Genomic DNA, 25943 nt, shown 5'->3' with positions numbered 1-25943 from the left:
TATCAGGACGATTCAACTAGCAGGCCAGGGGTCAAATGTGGCCTGCCACAGATGCAATCAGCCACCAAGACCAAAGCCGAAACACAAAGGATTTGCCCTTTGCATACAAAACATTCCTGATAATACTATATGAACTCTTGTCCATAAATCATGGATGTTATCATCCTGTATTATTTGTTCCAATACTGTTTATTGTTGTAATATTTCATTTGAAGCAACAAAAAAAAAAAAAAAACCTTGCTGTTATGTTTCTCGGATACAACTGACGTGAATACTTAAGTTCACAGTGTTTTGTCACATTTCGTCTTGTTCATTATTTAGTTGAAGCTGCAGGTAAACCCTGACCACATTTTAACCAACCATGTTCTGTTTATTCGGACACTGCCCACTCAGTGATGACAAAATGAAGGGCCAGACACTTAAAACATCCGTGAACTAATCATTCCATGTTTTTTTTATACAGTCAAACAGATGCAAGCAATAGGAAAGCACATTTAAATAACGCTGTCCATTTTCACGCAATTAATAAGCCCAGTACCTGCAGCCATTTTGAACATTGCTTTGAACAAGACCAGGTCAAAACCTAGTATATGGCTGGACCGGCCGACCAATGGCGTAACTTCATAACTCGGCCGACCAATGGTGTAACTTCATCACTCAGTCACTCAGTCACAGACATTTGCATTTGTAGGGCTGGCTCCGCTGTTGCGGTCCAGCCATAAAGAAACAATCCCTCCCGGGGCGAAAGCGGCAGGCAGGGCAGTTTGCACTCCTGACAGTGAAAGGCTTCCCACGCGAAATTGGCAGCAAAGAAGCAAGCGTGATTGCTACAAATAGTCGGCAATTACAGGCGAGGGAAAAGGGTGGAGGGCAGAGGACAGAGCGGACCTGTGAGCGAGCGCTTACAGCTGTCAGAGGAAGAGGACGGGAAGAACAGCCAGCTGCAGACCAGGCAGCCAGAGCCACACGTCTTCACAGCCAATTACAGGCCCGGAAATCTGTCTCCCCTCGCTCCTCACAAACCTTAAAAAACATCACGCCGATTTCATACTGCTTTCACACTGTCGCAAAGGCAAAGAAAACCAAAATTCTGTGCTTTTAAAATTGAGTACCACTTCACCTTGGTTCTTTATTCTTACAATTTTTGAATTGCAGCAAGAATGGTAACAGCCTTCAAGACAGGGAATTAATTTAAGATATCAGAATTTAAAAGCACTTCCCCCATTGTCTTCTCCCAACAGAAATTACAGGTGCAACTGTAGACCTATCCCATACCAAAAATATCCTCCTTCAATCTAGGAATTAAGGGGGGGGGGGGGGGGGCTAAACAATTCTAAAATCCATCAGCTGAGTGCCCACAGATACTGTACAGCTGGTGCAGACAGGAAGATATTGGTCATTAAATGAATCAGAGGAGTGGCCACTATGTGTAGAGGTACAGGGTAGCCTGCTAACTGAGATATCGCTAACTGAGGACTCTTATGCGATGCTCCGGTACTACAGGTCACAGCGGGTACTGGCATGGCTCTGATTCGACCAGCCCGCTGGACCACAAACATTATGCCACTTTGGATCAGTCTAGACCAGTACTACACAAACTGAAGACTGGGGCCCATTGATGTGTCATTGGAGTGACTGAAGCGGGTTGCAACATTTAAAAAAATTTACTGTACATACTGTAGCACACTTTCAACAGGCATTCACTTCTTTAAGTCCAATTAAATACTGCACTGTTGAAACTTACTGTACACATGCGGTTGTTTTCAAAAGTTAAAATGTAAAAATATTATAATTATAAATAATTATAAATATTATATTATAATTATAATAGGACATATGTCTTCCTAAACTACAAGCTAAAGGTCGCAGAACATATTCCTTCATTAAGCAGTTTATAGAATTTGTTAACACATACTAGTACGCTACTTACTATGTTCACTATGTCAGTGTGAGCGCATAGACCGCACACACACAAAGGGTTTGTTTTGTGTGGCACTAAGTAGCAGAGTCAGCACAAAGACAACTTAACCACACTGCATATAAATACTTTGCTCAGCATACCAAGCCAGGCTTTCCCTGTTTGCCTTTGAAAAAAAAGCACCCAGCCCTTCATTATCCCGTAAGGCTAACAGTCACCACATTACGGAGCCCTATACCTCCACACTATACTATTCATAAAAATTCCATCTGCATCCCCAGAAGCAGTCATTTTGAAATCTGCACTCGGCCTCATTTAAAAAGGCATTTCTTCAACACAACAGAAACAGGCTCACGGGGTTGGCAAAGATTAAATTTTGACGCATTTTATTTTGCTTTGCATTGTGGTGCAAGTCTTTGCAGAATCCGAAAGTATTAGCAAGTTACCCCCTTTGATAGTAACATGACTTTTTTGCCACACAATTACCGTGTTTTACCTTATCTGTTCCTGGATTCAGAACACTTTCTCAGGTAATATAACCAGCCATTATTGACTTTAAAAAAGTCTAGCCATTATTCACTTAAATCTGCTATTTACTTCACTGTGAAAATGCACAAACAGCAATAAAAAAAAGATTAGCGGGTGGAGAAGTTTGCTAAGATTTATGAGACCTCCCGATTTACTGCACTAACTGAATAGGCAGAATGTAGACGGCTTTAAATTCTCGAGAGGATTCCTCATAGGTCAATATGAATTCATTTCCAGTTTAGTAAGGGCCGTAATATAAAACCAGATGTACAGTTGTGGGTACAAAAAGCACAGTGGCCTTCTATAGAAAACAGGTCATACATGAGAGCACGCCAACAGGGAATAAATCAACACCCACAGCAGGAATACCAGCTGGCTGAGTCTGCCACCTCTTCAGATAGGATTATCTTGGTTGGAGATCAAGGGGTCAAAGAGTAAGCGCCATCAAAAAAATGAATAGACACTACGTCTGTTAACACTGGTAATATTCCCAACACAACTGGCAAAATACAAAAGAGTAGTTATTTAAACCAAAAAAACACACATTATTTTTGTGAGTTAGCGTTTGCCTTAAAGGGATTGTAAAATTACACAGTTGTATCCAATAATTACAAAAAAACCAAATGACTAAGGCCAAATGAACCTTAAGTCAGCCGGGTGTGGAATTACAAAGCAACTGCAACCAATTGTACCAGCAGGCAGCGCAATTTGTAACAGTTCTTAACCTTTAGGAGAAACAAATAAGAAAGCTAACTTCAAACGCTGTGATAAGGTTTTAAGATTAAATGAAACAACCTTTGCATAGTATGTCAAAAAAGGATATTGTGAAAGTAATTTTCCTTATGTTAGGTATATGAACAAAAGTCGTGCAGTATAATAGTTAGGGAACTGGACTGGTAACTTTACTGGGCTTGTCGGTTTGACTTCCAGCTGGGCCAGAGTTCTAGGGGAGCATACCTACATTCCCCCAGCCCTGTGTTCCCTCAGTGCAATTTCACCAATTTAGAGCCCTACTGTCCCTCAGCCCTATGCTCCTTCAGTGCAATTTCACCAATTGAGAGCCCTACTTTCCCTCAGCCCTATGTTCCCTCAGTGCAATTTCACCAATTTAGAGCCCTACTTTCCCCCAGCCCTATGTTCCCTCAATGGATAACCCTACCAATTTTTTCCGCCTTATTTTAGTATTGCATGTACACATTTTTCTTACTTTCACAACTCTAATGCGCGCACGCACACACACACACACACACCTACGCACACACAATGTGCTTCAAAGCAGAGGGATACAAAATGGATAAAAGGTGGCTGTATGATTTGGAAACTGTGAAAAGGCCACCAAATGCATTCCCCAAATAGGTTGCGAGAGAGAGTGAGAGAGAGATGGGGGAGAGAGAAAGAGAGAGATTGGGGGAGAGAGAGATGCGAGTGTGTGTTGTTCATTCGCAGGCGTGTGTTTATGTCTGTGTGTGCATATTTAATTGTTACACACAATAGGTTTGTGTAGGAGTGTGTGTGTGTGTGTGAGTTTGTGTGTGGACAAATTATGGTTGTCATGCCAGAAATACATACATGCAAATATATGTACACACACACATACACTAAAATAAGACAGGAAAAAAACTGGCAGGGAAATTCCACTGAGGGAACATAGAGCTGACCCCGTGCTGCAGTGCTTTGGTAAAATATTCAGCTGCATAAATGTATTACATGTAAAAATGTTATCTGTTCATGTCACTCTGCATAAGACCAACTGCTAAATGCTAAATGCTGAAATGTATAACATCTACATACATCTAAATAATTTTTATACCACCACTGTTCCTAACACACCATTGCAGTCGAAATGCAGCTACTATACAGTAGGTATTTTCATTTAAGAGCCAGCAAGACATTTACAAAATGCACATACACACTTATCATAAATAGACTCATTTCATTACTAATGCCATCTGAAGCCTTATTTGGGAGTGATGTGCTTTTAGTGAAGTTATATTACAGTAATGCGAGGAGAGGGCTCTTCAAATACAACTCAATTCCCACTCTGGAATATATGACAGATTTACTTTGCACACCACATAAGTGAGTAACTCAATAGGGTGCCTGTCATATATATTGGACGCGGGCTTGAAACTGTCGAACGCCAACTAAATATATTTCACAATATATTTCATTCGGCAGTGAAAACAACCACATTCTGGTGGGAGTCGGTTCTCTCCGGTTTGATCTCTATCCAACTGAAATAAAAAATGGACAGCATCGAGAGTTTCCATAGCCAAATGCCAAAAGACCACGCGGCATTACTGGAGAAAGAGAATGCGGCAACCTCAAGAATGGTATCCTCAATACAAGAGGAATGGCTATAAATACAATTAATCTGTAATCAGTAGGACGCCGAATCAATCTAAATAAACCTCTCCAAGGGTCTTTTCTCAACTCCAGCAAACAGAACTATACACAATGGAACTCTGGTTGAAACAAAAAGTTGAAACAAAAGGAAACAACAGAGTGGACAACATGAATATCCCAATTCATCTACAAAACATCACTGTCCAAAAACAACTTCAACTTAACCTCAGCCAAGCACATTTCTGCACACCCAAACATTAAAACTGCACGGCTATTTTCCCAATGGAAAAACAACTACTTTCCTAAAATTTTGCCTCTGTGACCTGTCATTTCATGTTGGTCTCTGTCCAAAGCTACTCCTCTTCCTACAGGTGTGGGCACACCTTTATTTCCATGGAAAGGAAGTGTCTGCAAGTTAAGCAATCATGTAGAAAATAATCCCCAACCACTTGCATCTCCATTGTGATGACATAATCTGATTAAATCTAATTATTTTCCCTGAAAGGCGGATTATATTGGATATCTTGATCAGATTATTTAGATGAGATTTTGAAAATGATCTTTTATTGTGCACACACACACATACACACAAATGAGATCTGAATTACCACACTAAATAAAAATAAAATGATTGAAGGCCTGAAGCCAAAATTGTCCAGTTGTGCGTAAGCACATTTCAGCACATAACATTTATTATAATGCATTCAAAATTAAAAAGCTATGTCTATGCATGGTTTTATTACGTATCACCCTTAGCTGTGTCAGCTCTTCCTTAAAACCGGCCTTAGGCTAGAAAACAATAAGATGTAATTAAAGTCCCGTAAAGAATAATGGCAGAAGTTTAAATTAAATAAATGTTCCCACAAGTGAAAATAATTCTGGAAATGGCATGCAAGCATTGGTAAATAGACATGTGTTCAGCTATTATAGAAGAGAAAAAAATCTCTCTCCAACAGTTGCAAATAAAACTGAATTCTATGTTAATATGGTGCAAATTCATGCAAAAGGAATGTAAATGATACGATAATTAAGTTCAGGGTGTCCCACTTCTTCAATCATGGTGCACATAAAATCCGAGTCTCTGAAATAAGTCTGAATAATCTGATCCTGCAGTCTGTACAGAAGCCTTGGCTCTTTCTCAATTCAGTTTGTGATTACCTCTTTGATAAAATGAGAGGCCAGATTAATGAGCAGCCTCTTTGATGAGGTGCGGGGAGCAGAAATAAATAAAAAGAAATTGAGACCCGAATCATATTCTGTGTTATATGAAGGGCACAATAAATGATTTCTTTGATGAGAGGGAAAGGGGTAATTACCCAGACATATCACAGAAATAAATATCACACTATCTAAACTGACGTCGTCCACATTTTGAACTTGCTTAGTTGTCATCTGCTTATCAATACCAAAGCAGGTTTAACAGACCCATATTAACCCCTTGAAACCCAGGGCTTTTTATAAGGATCCCCCTGTTTTAAATAAACCCCATCATAAACAACATACAGTACATACACAGTTGTACTGTACCAAAATGACCAAATCCCCTGATCTTGTGATGGCCTCACTCAGTAAACATGCAGGACATATTTATTCTGGAAAAAACAAAAAAAACAAATTGTATTTATTTATACAGAAATGCCTGTTTTCAGGTGCTCCTGAAAAGGCATTTAACACAGTGGAAAATAAGGCATTGACTTTTCCTAGCATATGTACAAAAAGTGGATTCATTTGCTTTGGCTCAGGGGGTAATTTGTTTACGTAATTCCCAGTAGAGAAGGATTAGCAACCGTTTGTCTTGTTGCAGACATTTTTTGGATTATAAAATATCATAATCATCAACCTGGGGTGCCAATTTCAGCCCTCCTTTGGGAGGTGGGACTGCCTAATTATTTATTTTGTTACCTCTAGTGGTTTTACTGATGGAGACCAGGTTTTATGTATCAAAGTGTGAAGAGTCGAACTGTGTATGGGTTATAACTCTGATCCTTGAAACAATGACCGATACAAGCAATAATTTAAGACAATGTTACTGTTGTACGCTGGCGCCTAATTTCATGGCCATTGAGCATTAAGGGTTTAAACGGACATCAAGACTGCTCAATGCTAATTTAAATTTAACAAGCCAGGGAATATGACTGCTCTGTAACAGCACCACAGAGAGCTTCTCAGGATCGTTCAGCATTGATCACGATCATTCCTAATCCTCTGAATAATGCCTTTTTCCGTAAACAACATGATGTGACCTGGCTGTGTAAAGGGAAACACACTGTAGGCTACCTGTTGTCGAAATACGTTTTATGAGCTGTGGCCTAGGTTCAATGTACATGTGTAAAAATGTTTTTTAATTTTTTTTATTTAGTTTTCTGTACAAACGGTTAATTGGTGAAGATATAACTCAATTAATTGCAAGTTAAGGGCAAATTTAGAGTAAATTCAGGCCACTGTATGCCACAGCAAGCTGAAACACTACCAGACTGCTGTCGTATGGCCTTACAAACTGTCACGGCTGCCACTTAAATTGAAAATAAATTACCTACAGTGAGAACTTGCTGTAATCCAGGGAGTTCTCTTGCATATTAACAACTTATTGTTAATCAATGCATGATAGAGGCAACTTGCAGAACATGCACAGTTGAAGATTACATTGAAACAAGTGCATCGAGGAAAATTGTTTTTATATTTAATATCGCTGTGACAGGCTGTCTAATCCAAGTAGTCATCCTTGCATTTTCACACTAACAGATGAGACATGAAAAGACATTTTGTTACCCACTTCCAATGTGAGATGGTATCTTACACAGGGACAAAGAACAGTTTTTATTCTGAGGTTCTGAAACTGACTACATTCAGAAAAGCATCCAAAGAGAACACGCTACCAAAGTCTGTTCTACTGTACCCATTCTTGGGCATAGTGCAGAGGTCAAAATAGAGGTCAAAACACTGCCACAAAGGTGAAACACAGTTCACAGGATACCAGCTGACGCACGCATTTGGCTGAAATGTAAGGGAATAGATACACTAAGAAACCCAAAAGGACTAAGGCCAGATATTTCTGCTATTCCTTAAACCTCTTTTCTCAGTGAAAGCGCTTTCCAGACCAGGCTACCAGGACCTCTCAGGATCAAAAGCCTGGAGCAGCCGTCCACAGCTGGCCCTCTGCAGACCCATGCCAGTTGGCTGCTCTATGCTAGGGAGCACATTCATCTGCTGCCTACCACTCACATGCACGCTGTTAGGTGATTACAACCGATAGATCTACGGCTGAGTAAGACGTTTGTATTTGAATCAAGGTCAAAAAGGCACACGGGGGATGAAGGGAAGATTATTAGATATTTAATATAAGGGAGGGGCTCCTTTGACCCCGCTCCTGGAGGTCATCATTACACTGACAGGCACTGACACTGCACCATTCTTCAATAAATATCTAAGGGAAAATTCATGACCTCTGTACTGTTCCACGGAACAAAGGAATAGACTGAGACCCACTGATGCAGGTTATCATGAGATTGTTGCATTTTTGTATACTTTGTGCTAATACATAAATAATTATTTCTTATTTACACTACATGCACTTGATTATAGCAGTCATGTCAGAATATTAAAAGTGAACACACAGAAAAAAAGCAATACAACTACATCCACTGCCAACACAGAGATCAATGCAGCGATGCTGCCACGTTGTATACCTTTTCCTAATTGAAATTCAGCTCAAAAACCACAAAGCCAACAAAATCACCAAGATAATAATTCAGGGAAGCAAAGCTTATGTTTTAATGAAAAGCCAAGTGACCTTTCAAAATTCCAATTTTAAGGTTATAAATGAACATGATAAAAACTGGAATGAATTTAAAGGCCTCCACTTGAGAAGTGTCCAAAAAATTAACTATACATTACATTCTTTCACTGCAAACAAACATAGTGCCTAACAAGGTACTGAACTAGCACTCATTCATATTAAACAATATAAAACAGACATTTTACATAAACAGTTTAAACAAACAGATGAAGGTGAGCTTTCATGGAGGAGGCTGAAGGCCCTTTAGCCTATCCATCTCCAATGTAGATCACAGCTGCCATCGACTTGGCTGTTTACAGTGTAGTGGGAATTTAAGCTCACCTGTGGTGTCCTGTGTATCTGGCGCCTTTGATGTGGCCGACTCCCCTACATCCTGGAGTCAGGCAAGTTCCCGGGGCTGCTAAGCTCTTGAGGTCTGAGGATCCTAAAAACAATGATGAGCAGTCATTCCCTTTGTCCTCCCATTTAGACATCCAGTGGCCTTTCATCTGTTATTGTGGCATAGCTTATAGTGAATATAATGGGAATCAGGACTTCTTCACTCTCTAATTTTAAATGAATGCATTGAATATGCTTGACTACTTTGTTGTATTCTATCTTGACTAATATTAGTAAAATAACATAACCAAACATTTCCCCAAATCAGTTAGCATTGCGGATGTCTTTTTAAACTGCCCTTTGCATCCAATTAAAAAAACAATTATATGTTGGCTCCTTCATAAATTGAATTTTTTTTCTCTGATATTGAACTCATAGAAATTAATACCAAGGAAAGCTATGCTTCATGGAGGCATCAGCAAATCAGTAATTACACGTTCATGTAAGTAAATGGTCAATTATCATCAAAATGTTTCACAATTATAATCTTCGATTTTATTTGATTTTATTTTATATTTTGCGAGTTACAATATCTTTTTGAATCTTCCTGGCTAAGACATCTGCTAAATTCTTACTGTCCTAACATTATGATTAATTAACCATGAATTTCTGGAGGGTAGGGGCTCTTCTGAAGTGGCAAAAAAGAAGAAAATCAACTGATGCAACTTTAATATTGAACTAACGGGATTTTAAATGTATGTACTACCTCAACCAATCTTAGTGAATAATGCAGACTCCATTCATGTCCTTACAACCAAATTCCTCATCATATTCACCCAAGAGCATATTGTCAATAACCTGACCTTGGGGCATGACCTTCACTTAGCCTCAACTGTTCATCACTACTAGGGGCAATTCCTGTAGGATTTCAAGAAAGAATTAATCAGCAGATGTGATGAAGACTTTAAACATATGTCAGTACTGTATGGTACTGACAGATTACATACAGTGATGCTAATTAATTATACTGTATATTTGATGCTACTGACTAACCGTTGCATGCTCTTCCTGAAACTATGGTAAATCTGCCTTATTAACGTCCTTGTTTATACATTTAAAGGACTAATTTTCAGAGGTTTATCATACACTCAACGTAGTAGTTGGGTTTATGGGTTACGTAGTTAATATAAACTGTGTACTTGTGAAAGCTGGTAACAGATGTTTGTTTACAGGCCGACAGTATTTCTGACATTTGGCAAGGAATCTTGGCAAGAGGAGGACATTTGGCAAGAGGAGTACAGTAACTTTTGATTACAAACTTCAATACAACTGAATCCAAGAGAATTTAAGCACCATTTTCTAACTACATGAAAACAAAATGTATCATCTCACAAAGGAACCTCAAAAATACAGTTACAAAGACTTGCAGTTCCTCAGATTACTTTGAGCGATATACTGTAATAAAACTTAACAATGCATTAAACGACCAGAGGGAGATGTGTCTCCAAAATCTCCATCTCTGATAAAATCTAGTCACAATTCGACTGGTGAATATAAGCGGCTTCCTATCAATTTCTCTCCTGTGTTCTTTCCCAAAAATTGAGTTGCAATGGCTGGGCTAACATAAGAAGTTCACTAGCAGCCAAATACACCAATACACCTGTACCATTAATCTACCATAAAAAGCAACTATGACAACCATTCATGCAAAAAAACTGAATTGGATGGCAACATCTATATCTATTGTGAAGGAGTGGACAAAGCCTTAGCTTATCTTGTCTAAAACATCAATAACCCAGGCTTTTGCCTACCTAGGATTCCAGCATTTTCATTCTTTTCCAATAAATAAAAGCAGAATGTCTGGTTTACAGAGTGGAAAAATAAATCCTCAACAATGGCCAAAAAATGTAACTATGACTGATGCATATTGCTCGCATGCCCTTTTAAGCCCAAAATGTAAAACATTTTCTCCATACAGTCGCTCTGGATATGTGCCAGAAAAACACCTTAACACCTCTGCGTGATTTCTGAAGTGCGTTAAACTGGGTGCTTTTTTTTCTGGCCAGCCCATGGTGCCACAACAGACAGGTACTCTCCTGTAATTACACTCATTTATCAATGTCCCAGAGCACCCAAAAATAGCTGGCTATACAATCCAATGTAAACTTTTTGCATTTCACCCTCTGCTACAGAAACCCATTCAGGCTTCCATGATTTATTTCTACAGGGCCTATTCTGACTTCTGCAGCACAGAGAAGCTTGATGTTTAAACAGAAGTATAATGAAAGCAGAACTACACCAGAACTCAAGTCTGTTGCACAGTCACAAGCCCAGACTAAAGGGGGGGGGGGGGGGGGAGGTCAACCTACCCACAAGGCCACTGAACTTACAGGGACGACAGCATCAGGTCTATAAAAAGATAGCACCTCTAATATTATTTCAAATTCTCTAGTGACTATCCATGTAATATGCTTTAGATACACTTCAGCTCATAAGGAGAACAGACCACAAATATACAGCCCCTATCATCTCATCCAACACCCAAGAAAGAAGAAAACAGAATTATAACAAAAAAAGCAAAAAAAGAAAATTCCTGCTTCGATTTGAAAGTTTCTCAACCACAACTTTGCAATTCAACTGTCATAGGCACAGCATAAAATGTAAATTCAAACTTTCAGTTCTTAAGTAATTACAGCTTACTTTCTGATGAACATCATACTTCACAAAAGAATGCAGTCTTAATGAGCTGTGCCACATATTAGTGTTTAAGTCAGCAAAACATGAGAGGCCAATACACAAAATAAACTCACTCTGCTTGAAGAACTGTTTTCGATAAGTCAGTAGGATGGCAGCAAACGTTTTTGTTTAAAGCTAGAAGATAATCCAGACTTCTATGTTTTGTGATATAAAAGTTTATGAAGGTTGTGGAGGTCATCAGTTTGGATGAAATATATTACACAAAACAGCAATAGTAAGGTTAAGAAAAACAGACCTTCCTCCATGGTATTTTTTTCACTTAAGGGCATTGTAACTTTCACTTTATTGATGCAACAGATATTCCTTTTGTGCACATGGCAATGTCAGGCTTTCTTGTTGGTAGATCAACGAAAGCCAATTATGCAGAGAAGTGGGTGGCTGCTCTTTCATTCTGCACGTGAACTGCTCTCCTCTGTGTGTAATACTTATTGATGTTCTTCTTTCAGCTACCGGGCACAGGAATGGCAGACCACATCACCATCAGATGCTGAGATACACTGCTCCACATGCGTCAGGGAGATTTATTGCCAGCGGAGAGGTGAGTGCAAAATCAATACCAGGGATCAAAATGAAGGAGAAGGGCTGAAGCCAGGGAATGTACCAGAATTTCTATTTTAACAAAAAAAGATTTATAGATCAAAAACCCTCAGGGTTCCAGTAGACTCACTTGGGGGTGGTTCCAGGGGATGACCTGTTCGGTTGCACCAGCCGGAAGGGTGTAGGTCCGGTAGGTCCGAGTCCACCCAGAAATCAAATTTCTCGTGCCAGCCATCAAAGTGGATCTATTTGGGGTGTGCAAATCAAATTATTCCACATTACTTATTCAGTTAGCATAAACCTATATCTCAAGTTCGCATCACTTTGTTTTCACATCCATAACCAAAAAATCTCAAGACATGGAAAGTAAAACTTATACATACAATATTTATAAATCAGACCCTCAAGGCACATTGGCAAGCTCATATGGAAAAATCACTAAGAAGCAGAAAATCACGACTCATATTGGTCTTCTTATTAGTTATTCAATCCCGTCGGTTTCATCGCACAGCTCTGTATAAAACCTCAGTGAGGAATGCACATGAAAAATTAATACTGGAGGGCCAAGGCCAAATAGTAATCAAAAGGGAAATAAAAAATGTATATTCGGGGACAGTCAGAGTTGACTTTTGTGTTACCCATTTGAAACACGTGGATTTATTGCAGTAGAATGTTAATCATTTCCAGCGGGCCAACAATTTATTGGTTTATTTTACATTTGATAAAATATTGTGCACCTGTACATTAAGGCTTGCCAGGAATTTGACATCTTTTGTCAGTTCTCCAAATCAAGACTGAGCAGACGTTTTCAGTATTTATCAGGTTATATATCCAGGGCTTTGTCAACAACCAGGATGAAACGCATGATGGGATATCAGCCCTAAAGATAGCTGAAGTCAGTGAAATGTCTCTGTGCCCTTTCCTTGTTTTATTTTTATGCATGTTCAGCGGCAGCGTAAATGTTTTCCATGCTGGAGCTCATTTTCAGCTTGTGTTAAAGCAATCACTGTTTCTATGGTTCAGCCTAGCAATTTTCCAACAGGGAATCTTCCACCTTTTGATTTACTACATGTCATAATAAAAGCCACAGGGACATTAATAGTTATTATGTATTATTTTGCAGTAGTCACTTTAGTTGTATCTAGTTATATTTACATTTTCTTAGGCAATTAACCTTTTTCAGAAATATGCTGGAGTTTGATGACATAAAGCTTTCTGAAGTATTTCTGTTATTAAAAATCTCATCTAAGCAAGTCCACATTTGCTGGTTTACTGCTCACTCCAAAAACCACATTTCTCTGGGGATACCTTGTTAATGGTAGAGAATATATTCTTTCTTTTGTTAATGCTCTCCAGAAAGAATTTCTGAAAGGTCAACTTATAAATGCCTCATTTTACATCTGGATCCATTTTTGTCCAACCCATGAGGCTTCTCAATTTGGCATTTAAAAAAAGATGACCCAAGATGTTCAGAAATAAAAAATGAATTAATAAAAAGACTGAATTCCCCCTCTATGAAATTCAAACTTAATTGAACTCTTTACTGACTATAACACTCCATGGTTTATGTTAATACGTTAACAAGTTAATACCATATCAATACAAATCACTGTCATAATTTAACAACAACCATTCAAGTGGCTGCTGTGTGATAAAACAATTAAGAAATAACAACATCAAGGGTAGGACCAAATCTAGCTGCATACCACCCTCTAGTATTCTCCTTGCTGACATTACCAAATTGGGTCAGGAAGTGATAACATTTTTTTTAAAAACCTTCCTGTGTGATGGTCGTTCCAGGCTTGCTATGATACTGCATAATCAGACCAGCAGCTAGGGTGTGGCTGACTATGGTCAGTCGCTGGCAGACTTGTCTAGAGTATCAGCCTCCAATTTAAAGCTAAATTACACATTTCAGCTCCCAAACCATGTCATTATGAGGTCTCGGAAACGTATTTCACGCTTCCACTAAACTGAAAATCAATGCCGAATGACGCGTGAACAATAAAAATGAGGATTTTAAATTGACGTTACCACTTTCACACTTGGCTCAGCTTGCCATGTCATGACGCTCACGGAACACAAAGGACAGTGCTGTTTGTGCACAAGAACCAACAATTTGTGCATCCCTCTGGTGGTCACGGGTGTTGGACACCTGAATAGATTTAATCAGCACCGTCCTCCTCATCTGCTGTTACAATCAGACCGTAAAAACACTATCAAGTCCCTAAGGATCATTACAAACAGGCACGGGTTTGGTAAATTAAATTGACTGCTTGAATGTGATGCTAAACAAGTTTCAACTTGAATAGCAGTGTGTTTACATCCATGCAGAAATCCATCAATAAATGAATTCAGCCAAGAAAGCAGATTTTTATTGGTACTGTCAGGAACTGCGGTGACAGACACACCAGCAAACAGACAAGTCAGTCACATGTCCTCTCCTTTCAACAAATGACCTTTATTAATTGTATTCTTTTTGAGCCATTGGCTGACTATCTGTTTGTTGACAAATAGTCAATTTATTAATGATTTCTTTCATTTTAATGCTAACCTTGAACACAAAAATGTCAATAGGCATGTGCAACGATCGATATACCTATTGATTGGTTCAACTCATTGCATTACTTCCATAATAATGATTAAAATATGCAGAGTCGTAAGGACTCTCAGCTGAAAGGCAATGAGAGACATGCCTATAGATAACATTAACCATTGCTTGTACAGCCCCATAGAGCTTAACACTCAGAATGTACACTCGCCAAAGTATAACTGGACAATGAATGTAAGTGTTTAACAAAACCTGCTCGCTATAATACAAAACGCATTTATGGCCATTCACTTGCTCATTCAGGTACTGACTAGATAATTCAGCATGGTAATGAATCAGATTTATTTTATACATGGAATGTGTTGCATATAGGTTGGCACTGTGCATAAGAAAAACAGCTAAAGTATTTTTGTGCACAGTATCACATAGATTTTCTTATGTTGGTTTTCAAGGTGTAAGGGCTTTCGGCTGATCAATAATCAGTTCTTAATTAACAAAATGTTCGTAAATTTTTTCCTCTAGGTTGAATTGTTTGAACAAAATTCCACTAGCATATAGTACAATATAAACACAATATGGCCAAAAGTATGTGGACTGCTGACATGCAACATCTCATCCAAAGTTATGAAGTTGGTCCACCCTTTGCTATAACAACCTCCACTCTTCTGGGAAGGCTTTATACTAGATGTTGGAGCATTGCTGCAGGGATTTGCTTCCATTCAACCAGAACAGCATAATGAGATCGGGCACTGCTCGGGCAATTAGGCCCGGCTCGCAGTTGGTTTTCCATTTGAACCCAAAGATGTTGCATGGGGTTGCGGTCAGGGCTCTGTACAGATCAGTCAAGTCCTTCTACACCATTCTCAACAAAACCATTTTTATATGGACCATGCTGTGAGCCTGGGGGCATTGTCATGCTGAAACAGGATAGGGCTTTCCCCAAACTGTTGGGGAAGCACAGAATCGCCTTGAATGTGATTGTATGCTGTAGCATTAAGATTTGCCTTCACTAGAACAAAGGGTCCCATCCAAAACTATAAAAAACAGTAGACCAGGGGGTGTCCAGATACCTTTAGTCATATAGTGTAATATTTTACACCTCTAAACATCCATAATATCACTTGGTTACCAGGTTCCCTTTCAGAGTCTCCAAATGACCTTTTTCGGAAACCTGCCTCGACATAGCATAGAAAAAACGATGCAGAATACTCATTTTTGGTGGTATTGCTATCATAATTGGAACCAAGAGACCAGGGTTATGCCTGTAGTCAAAAGGGTTCAAGAATAGTAACCATTTTATTTTGGGTATGTCATTTTCAGGCTTGTGTTTAAATTAGGAGGCAATACAGAAGGGGTTACATTCCAAACACGGTAGCATTGAATATGAAATCACACAGATTCATTTCTCAGAATATGGCAAGCTAAATTGAAATTGTGACAAAGATGTTCTTTTTCAGTTAGCTTGCAATGGAGTACATGTTCATCTGAAAGATAGCTCTTGAATTAAAAACCTCCACTTAATCTGTTTGATTGTTAATATTTTTAATATGTATATTTTTGCCTATATTGCTCGATGGTGAAAACATTACATTACATTTAAGGTAGATCAAAAAAACCTACTGAACTGAATTTTGCTTTGATATGTGCTGAGTGTAACGGTCACTCCCTCACCTTGACCCGGTAGTCCTCTGTGTCTACAATGGTGGCCACCCGTACGAGCATGGGGTTCCGCCTGTCCACTGCCTCCAGCTTCATGTTCACCTGGAACCTATGTGGTGGTCTCTGAAAGATGTATCAGGATCCCAAGGTCAGTCACCTTTGCCACTCTACGCCGATTTATTTTAAGAAGCAAAAACTATGAAAGGTTTTTCACGACGAAGGTTGTCCTTCAACTGTGGCATCGCGTATTAAATCACACATGCAGTTTGATTATTTTTATTTAAATGCAGCTCAGACATAGCTTCAGGCCTGGTCCTCTTTGATCACATACACATATCGGTAATTTCACTTTTACAGTGACACCATCAAGCACTTTAAACGATTAAGCAAACTGCAGCAAAGTGCAGAGGTAACGGTAGCACATCAGGCACAGGAATTATAGCTTTTAAGATGCCCGCTCTGATTTACACAAGACTTACCATACAGAAGGCCTGGCTCGGAACCACAGAAGAGCCAGTGTCTTCCAAGTACTCTTCCCACAGAAAGTTTTCTGGATTGGGATGTCCTGAAAAATCAAAAAATGCTATGCTTCCAACTGTATTCTATTTAAAGGAATCCCCTAAAATTCTATGTAATAATCTGTACTGGGATGCTTCAAAATATGCAACATTTGTGAAGAAACAAAGCAAATGTAAAGCTTTGATAAGCAGGCAATGATTGTCTGTCACAGAGGTCTCGGTTTGCTTTGGTTTTGTTATCCCCACTCTCTGTTGTTTCACTAGTGATTACTCAAACTTGAGGCTTATGCATTTTCCTTGAAAACACAGAGGGCACATCATCTTTTGATTTCAGAGGGGCATGTTCAATTTGTGCTTTTGGCCCATGTGAAGTTTTTGCTAAATAAGCCAGAGCAACCAGGCTAAATTGACACAAGCAGCTCCACCCAATGCTACAAGTACAAATAATGTATTACATAGAAACAGAAATGTAAGTGTAAATTGCAGCACCTCGCTGTTGACTTGGACTATGAACTAGGAATACATTACGAATGCATCCATCTACTGCAAAAACGAGACACAAATTTCCTGGGCTGTTGTGAGCAGAGCTTTCAGATTAGTGGAGTGAAAACAAATTGGATTTTGCTCAACAAGGTTTACACGCAAAACTGAAGAATGCCATGAATGCATTATTCATGTTGCTTCTTGGCTGGAGGTACATTGTTTTACCCTCACACATAATAAATAAACCTAATGATGCTGAGGAATGTGAACTCCAGTATATGGAAAACAGACCAACCTCCAATATACAGGGGATATATGAGCAATATAGACCAACCGCAACACAATCTGAATCACACACTGCACCCAAACTGCCTGTGCTGCCCTGGTCTTGCATGAGTAAAGTAGGTAAAAAGCATTATAATGAAAACTATACATTACACAAGTACAAACTGTAAGACAAGTTTGTCAGACCATGCTTGTCATTGTACTAATGTCCTCCTGTACCTGTGAGCGATAGTCATTCTGAAAGTGGTGGCCATGAAGGACAAACCCTTCTGGGCGGCCAATGCTACAATGTACTACCAGACATCTGGCTGGCCAGTGCATCATGGCAAAGTTAGCTTCTCCAGCAAACAGAACGGCCATCATGGCTCAGAGCTAAAATAATAAGAAGGCTGATGATGCTGCACATCCAGGTTTGTCTTAGTGGTGGAGGTCATAGTCCCGCTTCAGCCTTTTGAGCTGGGCAGTAAAAAGTGTACAAGCACCCCCTTCTCCTCTGTCCTGTTGCCCATTGTCTCACTTGTGTGGATCAACCAGTTGAGGGACTATGAGGCCCTGTAGATGGTGGAGCTCTTGGCTGCAGACTACCCAAGCGATGCCACACATGGCTGTCACCACGTAGGAGACAAACTGCAGTAACTTTACGCCTTCACCTTAAATCCCACTCCATATGACTGACATTCACAGAAGATAATCCCTATAATAATTGTGCTTTATCAGTAGCACACACATTTTGCATACAAGACAGAAAAAATACCAATGGCAAATGTAGGATGGGTATTCTGGGAAATCAAAGGGACCAACATAGATTATAAGTAATAACACCGTATGACCTAGATATAAGGTTAATGCAGCAGTAACCACCTTCACACTAAGCCATCTCTATGCAAATAGAAATTTCATGTATAAATTACAAAAATAAGTGAACATAGGAAATAGTCCATGAATTCAATTTTTTAATCATAGGAGAATTAAATGAAATTCAGTTATGTAGTTTTTCTTTTCTGCATGTCATTTATTTAAGCTTGTACAGCTTGTAAGCTTTCACAACTGAAAAAAACTGCTGTATATTTTAATGTGCAATATAAAAATAATTGTCCCTGGTTTGGCATATTTCACATAGTGGAACCTTTATATATTTATGTGTAGCTACACTGGCCAGACCTGAGGCGTATTTTAAAATGGGTATAGGTTTGTGCAGCTAATTATTAAAAAAATGGAAACTGGCGTTTAATTCACCCATTTTTTCTTTTCTTGTCCTTTCCCTTGTACCGTACTAGACAGGACAATGTTAATACTTCCATGTTGTCCACATTTGCTTTCGATTGAGCCTGCTATAAAGGCCGCTACCCATTTGTAGCTCGTTTCCTCTGCTCATTTCCTCTCCTAAGTCAAAGTGCTCAGTAACGTCCCAGCCCCGCGTCCTTGGTCCCTGGATCTGAGCGCTGGTGATCTCTGCTATCTGGGTTATGGCAGGAGATCGATTACACGCACTGCGCGCGGCCTGGTTTCACCAGCCAGTCATAATGGCGCTCAGAGTGGCTGCGATTACAGAGCGCGATACTGTCCCCCGCTTTCCTCATGGCAACTTCTCAGATGCATAATTATTCTGCTCCAGAACTAATTTGAACAGCCCACGCATGCTTTTAAGGGAAAAACTGATGATGCAGGCACTTTGGGGGGAAAGTCTTGTGGAGCGCACGATCGAGTTCTGCCGCTCAGCTCAGCAGATTGATGTGTGAGCCAAAGGGGCGGGTACTGAATACACTGACCTGGATTCATTGGAAACGTGGAGTACGACGAGGTTGTTCACGACCGCTAATGCGATTAACTTTGCTGCTATCAACCCCCGGGCGAAGCTGCCGCCAGCAGTGGTGCTGGCCAGCGAAAACCAGGTTTATCACACCTCAGTTCAGATGCTACAGTCTTAACCAAGGCTGATGGAAAGCTTTATGATGCCAGGTGTAGACACCACAGAATGGCAACAGGTTTTAAAAAATGTGTCAAATGTAAAAAGTGTCATGGTCTGAATCCAGATTGGGACAGTCCTAGAACTGGACACTAAGCAATGAGTCCAGATTATGGAAAGTCTCACTAGGAACACACTTTTGACACAGGCCACGAGACCGATCTCAGTGCCTGGTTACTCTGCGATCCTGACCATCTTTCAACCTGTGGGGGCTAAAACTTGAGAAGGGAGCTAACTGAAAGATACCATCAAAGAAATGGCAAATCCAGTTCCCAGTTTTGGTGCAGTACTTTTCACACACTCACACACACACACAAACAGACAAAAAATGTATGAAGAGCTATCACATAAGGAATATTAAAAAAGAAAATCAGAGCTTTGAAATAATACATGTGTTAAAATGTCCAACTTCATTGAATATGCATTAAAAAATGGCATTAAGCGTTCATTCAAATATGTAAATGTTTACGTGTAAGTACAGTATGAATAAGAATAAAATACTGTAAAAAAAACTGTATAATAAGATTAAATAAACTAACCTTATATTGAGAATTACGCTAAGAACAATTTCGCTATTGAACAGAAACAAAACCTAAAATGTATCATTAAAATCCTTAGAACTAAATCGATATTTAATAATAAATTATATAAATTATTAAAGAATAAATTTAACAATTGTCCAGTCATGGAATATTCAAAATGTGAAATCTTGAATGCCATTTTATAAATTAGACTGCCGTATTAAAATATTCTACTTTTGAGTACTCCGCTTTCATTTTTAAAAATTATTCTCTTGTTTTTCTACCAGCATGCACCCGAGCACCTCAGAATGTGGAAAGGTCCATCCTTACATAACAGCAGAACAGATGAAATAACAAAATGCCTTGGTTCAATCAGCAGCCTCCTCTTCTGTGTTCAGATATGTGAACAGATTCCCTGACAGCCCAAATCAATAGGAGGATACAGAGTGTGGGGAGTCTGAATGACAAACCTGACACCCGATCAAAAACGTAATGATAGGAGTACAAGAGATCACAGTGAGGCCTCACGTCAAACCGAAAGGTAAATCTCAAGCACATGACAGGGATTGGGGTCTTGATTTTCTGATTCCTCTAATTCTCTTTTCGCAAAGTCTGATGGATAGTGAACTGTAGCTGTGGTAGAGCCGTTGCACATATTTGGCATGTTTAATACTTTAAACAGCGGTTAAAATATATTTACAGACAGGGATGTGGAGGAATTTCAATTTGGAATGATAAAAATACTGGCAATAATTAATTTGCTATATTAATTATAATTAATTTGACATGCTATATTCTCATAAGATATTTCTTCGAAGTTACTCAGAAGATTTGTTTGTCGTAATTGTGTTATCGGCAGGTGAAGTAAAATAAACACATCTTTGACACAAAAAGCTTAACTTTATCTGTGACATACAGAAGGTAATATGGAACAAAAGCTAGGTAGCTAAGTGGGTTTGGTCAGAAAAAAGGTCACAAAGATGACTAGACATGAGCATTAACATGAGCTCTTGCATCTTCACCTGCCATGAATCTACCACTCTCAAAGATGATTTCCTCAAATATCTTGGCTGACTCATCAAAAGTCCCAATATCTCCTATAAAAGGTCACCTTTTACAGTTTTTCGTAGAAACCAGCTTTATCACGTTGTAGAATGATTGATGGAGAATGATTGCAGGGTTCAACAACAAATTCAATCTCTGGGATTCCTGGGTCTCTTATTCCAAAGAATGCTTATTTGAAAAAGTTTTTAGTATCCAGGGGTGTAGATTTAATGCCAAATTTACATTACCAAATCAGAGATATAGCTAATTAACGATTCCTTGCATTTAACTTAATGGCAGTTCCCTGTATGAAATGTGAGGCAGGGCTGGGGGTGGCTACTGCGCATGTGGTGAACAGACAGGAAAAACATAAAAGAAGCATTGGCTTGCTGCCTTTTATTGGTCCAAAACATCAACACAACAGAAATAAATGAAGAAAGGCCAATCTGGCAACCAAACAGCTCAGAAGCAAAAGATTAACAAAAAGCAAACAAACTTCCACCAACACTGTGCCACACTGTGCATAGCCCAGCGCCCACATGCCCTCAAAACACTCCTCTCTAGACTTGGAAGCCAGGCCTCTTACAGAGCCCATAATTAGGCAATGGGCCATAGCTGATGTGATTACAATGAACAACAGCTGCAGCCATCCCTGTCTGTAAGGCCGTTGCTGCCCCCTGGTGGGCAGCATCCTAATTCCTTTCCTGGCATCACAGAAAGAATATATTCTTCTCTCAATCTCAACCTATTTCAGCAAGCCTGAAGAACTGGTCAGGGGTAACTGACTGCTGCAGGGTCAAGTTTAGATACTCACCCTGAGGTGCTGTGAGTGGCCGCCCATGGTCCTGACACCATCCCACGGGGTGAATGTGTGGACTGGTGGCATCACACCTGAAACAAAAGCACAATTGCCCTATTACAAAATGCAAAAAAAAAAGCCAATTCATAAGACCTTACTATTATTATCATATCATCAATGCATAAATGCATGAGGCTGAAATGAAGTCATACACATTTCAGAGGCACAATATGGCATATGTACTATTAATATACATACATATTTGTACATGAAGATGTGTCCTGATTCAAAATATATCTTTTAAAACAATGCCTGGAATGCTCATGAACCCATAGGAGTTACAGCGAGCTGGCTTTTTAAATTTTTGTTCATTTACATGTTACACAATTCTGAGCCAGCCACCATCCAGGAATCCAAGGAAACAGATAATGAGTTCAAGTTCAAGAAAACACAAAGAGCTGGACACAGACATGTACTTCATTTATAGCAAAAATGACAAATAAATGAATATACGCAAAATATATCCTCAAAGTTTCTGATGCAACGATCAATGTCTTCAACAGCTACTGGATATTACTGCAGAGGAACTCTGATAAAAATAAGTCCTCCTCTACCCATGCACACGCACGCGCACATTTTAAATGGCTCTGCCACAACTTGATTTTTAAGCCACTGAGCAGATCCTTAAATCCACCCAGCCGATGTTTTTATCCACTTGTCAACTGCGAAGGGTACACGGAGGGTTTACAGACAGATGTCAGCGTGCGCCGGGGGGGGGGGGGGGGGGGGGGCGAGGGGGGGCGAGGGGGGGCTGCGTGTGTGCCGTGGTGAGCTGCGACTCCTGGACTCCACAGTGCGAGCCGGTAGCGGCAGTGGAATTAGCTTCTCCTGCTGGACAGTGTCAGTACGGCAAAGAGAGAAGCAACCTGGAGCGAGGGGGGCGGGAGAGACTACACAGCTGCAGTGCAGGCCTGACCGCGAGTCGGTAATAAGAGGCCAGAGCAATTCTGTACAATTAAATAAGCCAAAAAACTGATGTATGCCTCCCCCTCCAGGAGGCTCAGTGCAGTTTTAGTTTAACATAACACAGCCATTGTGACAGTATTATTCCCAATCTTCACATTTCTACTGCCCTACCTGCTCTGTAGTTTAAACTGATAGTCAAAAATACTTATGCAAATTAGACACATGCAGAACCAAAATTTTTAAAATGCAACTAATTTTTAGTTACTACTGGACTACCAGTTACTACTGGAGGTGGAAAAGTATGTCACTTGAACTGCTGATCTGACAGACTCAGGCCAGCACAGTAAATTCTTGATACATTGTTTTCTTTTGGAAAAGAAATTAATTATTAACCTTCAAGGTATAACTGAAATTACTGGTTATTACCTGCTGTACCTAAAGTTACTGTTATCACCAGGGCATTTTTAACTATAAGTAAGTCATATCAATGATGCACTGGCAGTCTCTGTCTTTGCACACATTTGCCAAATCTGTGCTCATCTGCTTGAATTTCTTCTTCTAAAAATGTGTTTGGGATGTTTCTGGGCATGACGCACTTTCTGTGAGGGGAGGGGAGGGTGGGGCTACAGAGTCTGTGGGGTGGGGTCAGGTTTCAGCAAAGCGTTTGTACAGTAGCTAGCTACTGCAATGGCAGAGGTGAATAAGCACAAGTACAGTGAAGCAAAACGACAAGCCGACAAAGCTCATTCAAAAAAGTCAACCCTGGAATTGCTTTTCCTCAATGGCGACAGCTGAAGTTCACAAAGAGATGTGTTTGATGTGTTTTCTGTTGGTCCTGCAAGTAATGTTACCTCTAGCTATCCAGCTAGCTACGTTCGGTAGCTAGATGACCGAAGTTGGGTACTCAGGGTGAGTGAGCAGGGTTCAAGACGGAGGAGGAGACTTTTTTGATTGTAAACACAGGACCACGGTAAGGCTAAAAAGTCCTGTACAGTATGTATTTAACCATTCATTGTAATATTTTGAATCCAATGTGGTGGAATACAAAGCAAAAAAATTAAAACAACAAAAATTGTGTCACTGTCCTAATACTCCTATTATGTCCTAATAATGATCAGGAAAGTTAATTTAAAATGAATATCCAAAAGGTTTCCTTTTGCTGCTTTTGGATCCCAAATGTAGCTAATTTCAGAATCTTGGTGGCAGACTTATTTTCTCAATTTTGAAAAACCTCAAGTTTAAATGTCAGGGTTATGTGTATTATAGTGCACAGAAACAGCATCATCCTGACCACTTCTATTCATTCTTCTCAATTTATGCACAGACTGCCTGTGTTAGAGCAGGGTCCAAAAACATATTCACAAATTGCTAACAAGCATTTGGAGCAATCTTTTGATTTTTACTAACTCATGATCAGTGGTCTCTACAGTGCTCCTGGAGAGGTGTTACTTTCCCATCTGTTCTCCTAGCTACTGGGTTTTCAGTTAGCTGGCTAAGCACCAAAGAAAAAAGACACGGTAACAGTGGCTGCAGCTGTCTAGCAAACTACAGTTAAGCACATGTCACATTTAACATTTACAAAACATTATGAAATAATCATCAATGTACTTTAAGTATAGTTTCAAAAATAGAAATAAAATTCTGGAAATGGTAACTCTGTCATCGCATAGGAATTATGAGCATGACGGCTTATTGCCTACTAAATGTTTTTATTTGTAACAACTTTCCTTGAAGGAAAACAAAGGTTGAATCTCAAAAATGCCCCAGTTGTGAAAACAAGCTCCAGGGAGAGTGCAGTTCTGTGGGCACAAGCACACAGCCAATGGCTAACAAGTTAAATTGGCCTCGAGTCAAATATGTAAATGCTTGGTGCATCCATGCAAGAACTTTCCCTCAGTTTTATTTTGTATGAATACATGCCATACCCATATGCCCTATGGTTGTAATTACTTCAACAACAATACAATATTTTACCAGCTGACCTTCCAGTTTTCTAATCACAATGGCAATCACATATGCCTGTCCTAAAGACCAAAAAACAAAACAGGGTGCCTAAAAACCTTGTATGGTTACTTCCAAAAATAATTAACAAAGGGAGAGATTGGCACTACAAAGGTCTACCACACAGAACTACATACAAGACAACAAGACCAGATTCCCTGAATTGCTGTAGGGTTTGGATGCTGACTTAATTAAGGGCTTCTTTCTACCTCACAGAAACGCAATACCCTGCAGTGCATCAAAGCAAATAAATGAGCAAGATTTAAAAGAGCTGTGCCTGGACTATAAGTTGGTCCCAAAACAACCTTAAATCCCAGAATCCAGCTTGTTCTAATGTATTTTTTTACTAAGGAATTTTCCTATGTGGCATGTATTTCACAAAAGTAAGCCAATGTGACATCTTTACAAATGCAGCAAATGAAGTGGGAAATCCAGGGGGGCTTTCTGCTGCACAAAGAATCCACACAGAACATTTCCACTTTTTTTGCCTTTCTCTTTCACCTCACTGAGGCTCTGTACGCTCCAAAGATTTTTTTTGGAAAAACATGATTTCGAATGTATTAAAATGAGGTCCCTCACCTTGTCAGCCAAAATTTCCCAGTGACATATAAGGTCTCAGTATAAGATAGAGGTTTATAAATTTCAGACTAATTTGACCCTGGTATCTCTTAAAGCAGACCTGCATTAATATAATATGACTTTTTTATACACTGTTCCTTAATTTTAAATGAGGTGCCATTTGCTCCAGCTTCCAAATCCTTTCACAAAACATCCATATTCAGTGCATGTTGAATCATAAGTCACTATCAGGCCTTTTACATTTGAACACAATTCTGTTATGAATGGTAAGTGTTGCCTGAGCGTTGGTTTTTGGATTTATTCTCAACCTTCCCATCAGCTCCCCATCCTTTTCTGCACTGTGAGAGGCTAACAGCCGTACCGTTGCTCAA

General features: G+C 39.5%; 1 protein-coding gene across 3 annotated transcripts in view; it reads right to left on the bottom strand.

The window, feature by feature from the left end:
- Positions 1-25943, bottom strand: part of LOC118225570 (lethal(3)malignant brain tumor-like protein 4) — an 87199-nt gene that overhangs the window by 39033 nt on the left and 22223 nt on the right. For all 3 annotated transcript variants that reach the window (XM_035414124.1, XM_035414122.1, XM_035414125.1), the window contains 5 exons: positions 22042-22118; positions 16890-16975; positions 16423-16533; positions 12331-12445; positions 8910-9012 (listed from right to left, as the gene is read on the bottom strand). In XM_035414124.1, the coding sequence (XP_035270015.1) occupies positions 8910-9012; positions 12331-12445; positions 16423-16533; positions 16890-16975; positions 22042-22118 (492 nt within the window). The remainder of the gene's footprint in view (positions 1-8909; positions 9013-12330; positions 12446-16422; positions 16534-16889; positions 16976-22041; positions 22119-25943) is intronic.

This window comes from Anguilla anguilla, chromosome 4, assembly GCF_013347855.1.
Source record: "Anguilla anguilla isolate fAngAng1 chromosome 4, fAngAng1.pri, whole genome shotgun sequence".
NCBI lineage: Eukaryota > Metazoa > Chordata > Actinopteri > Anguilliformes > Anguillidae > Anguilla > Anguilla anguilla.
This window is presented reverse-complemented; position numbering and strand designations above follow the sequence as displayed.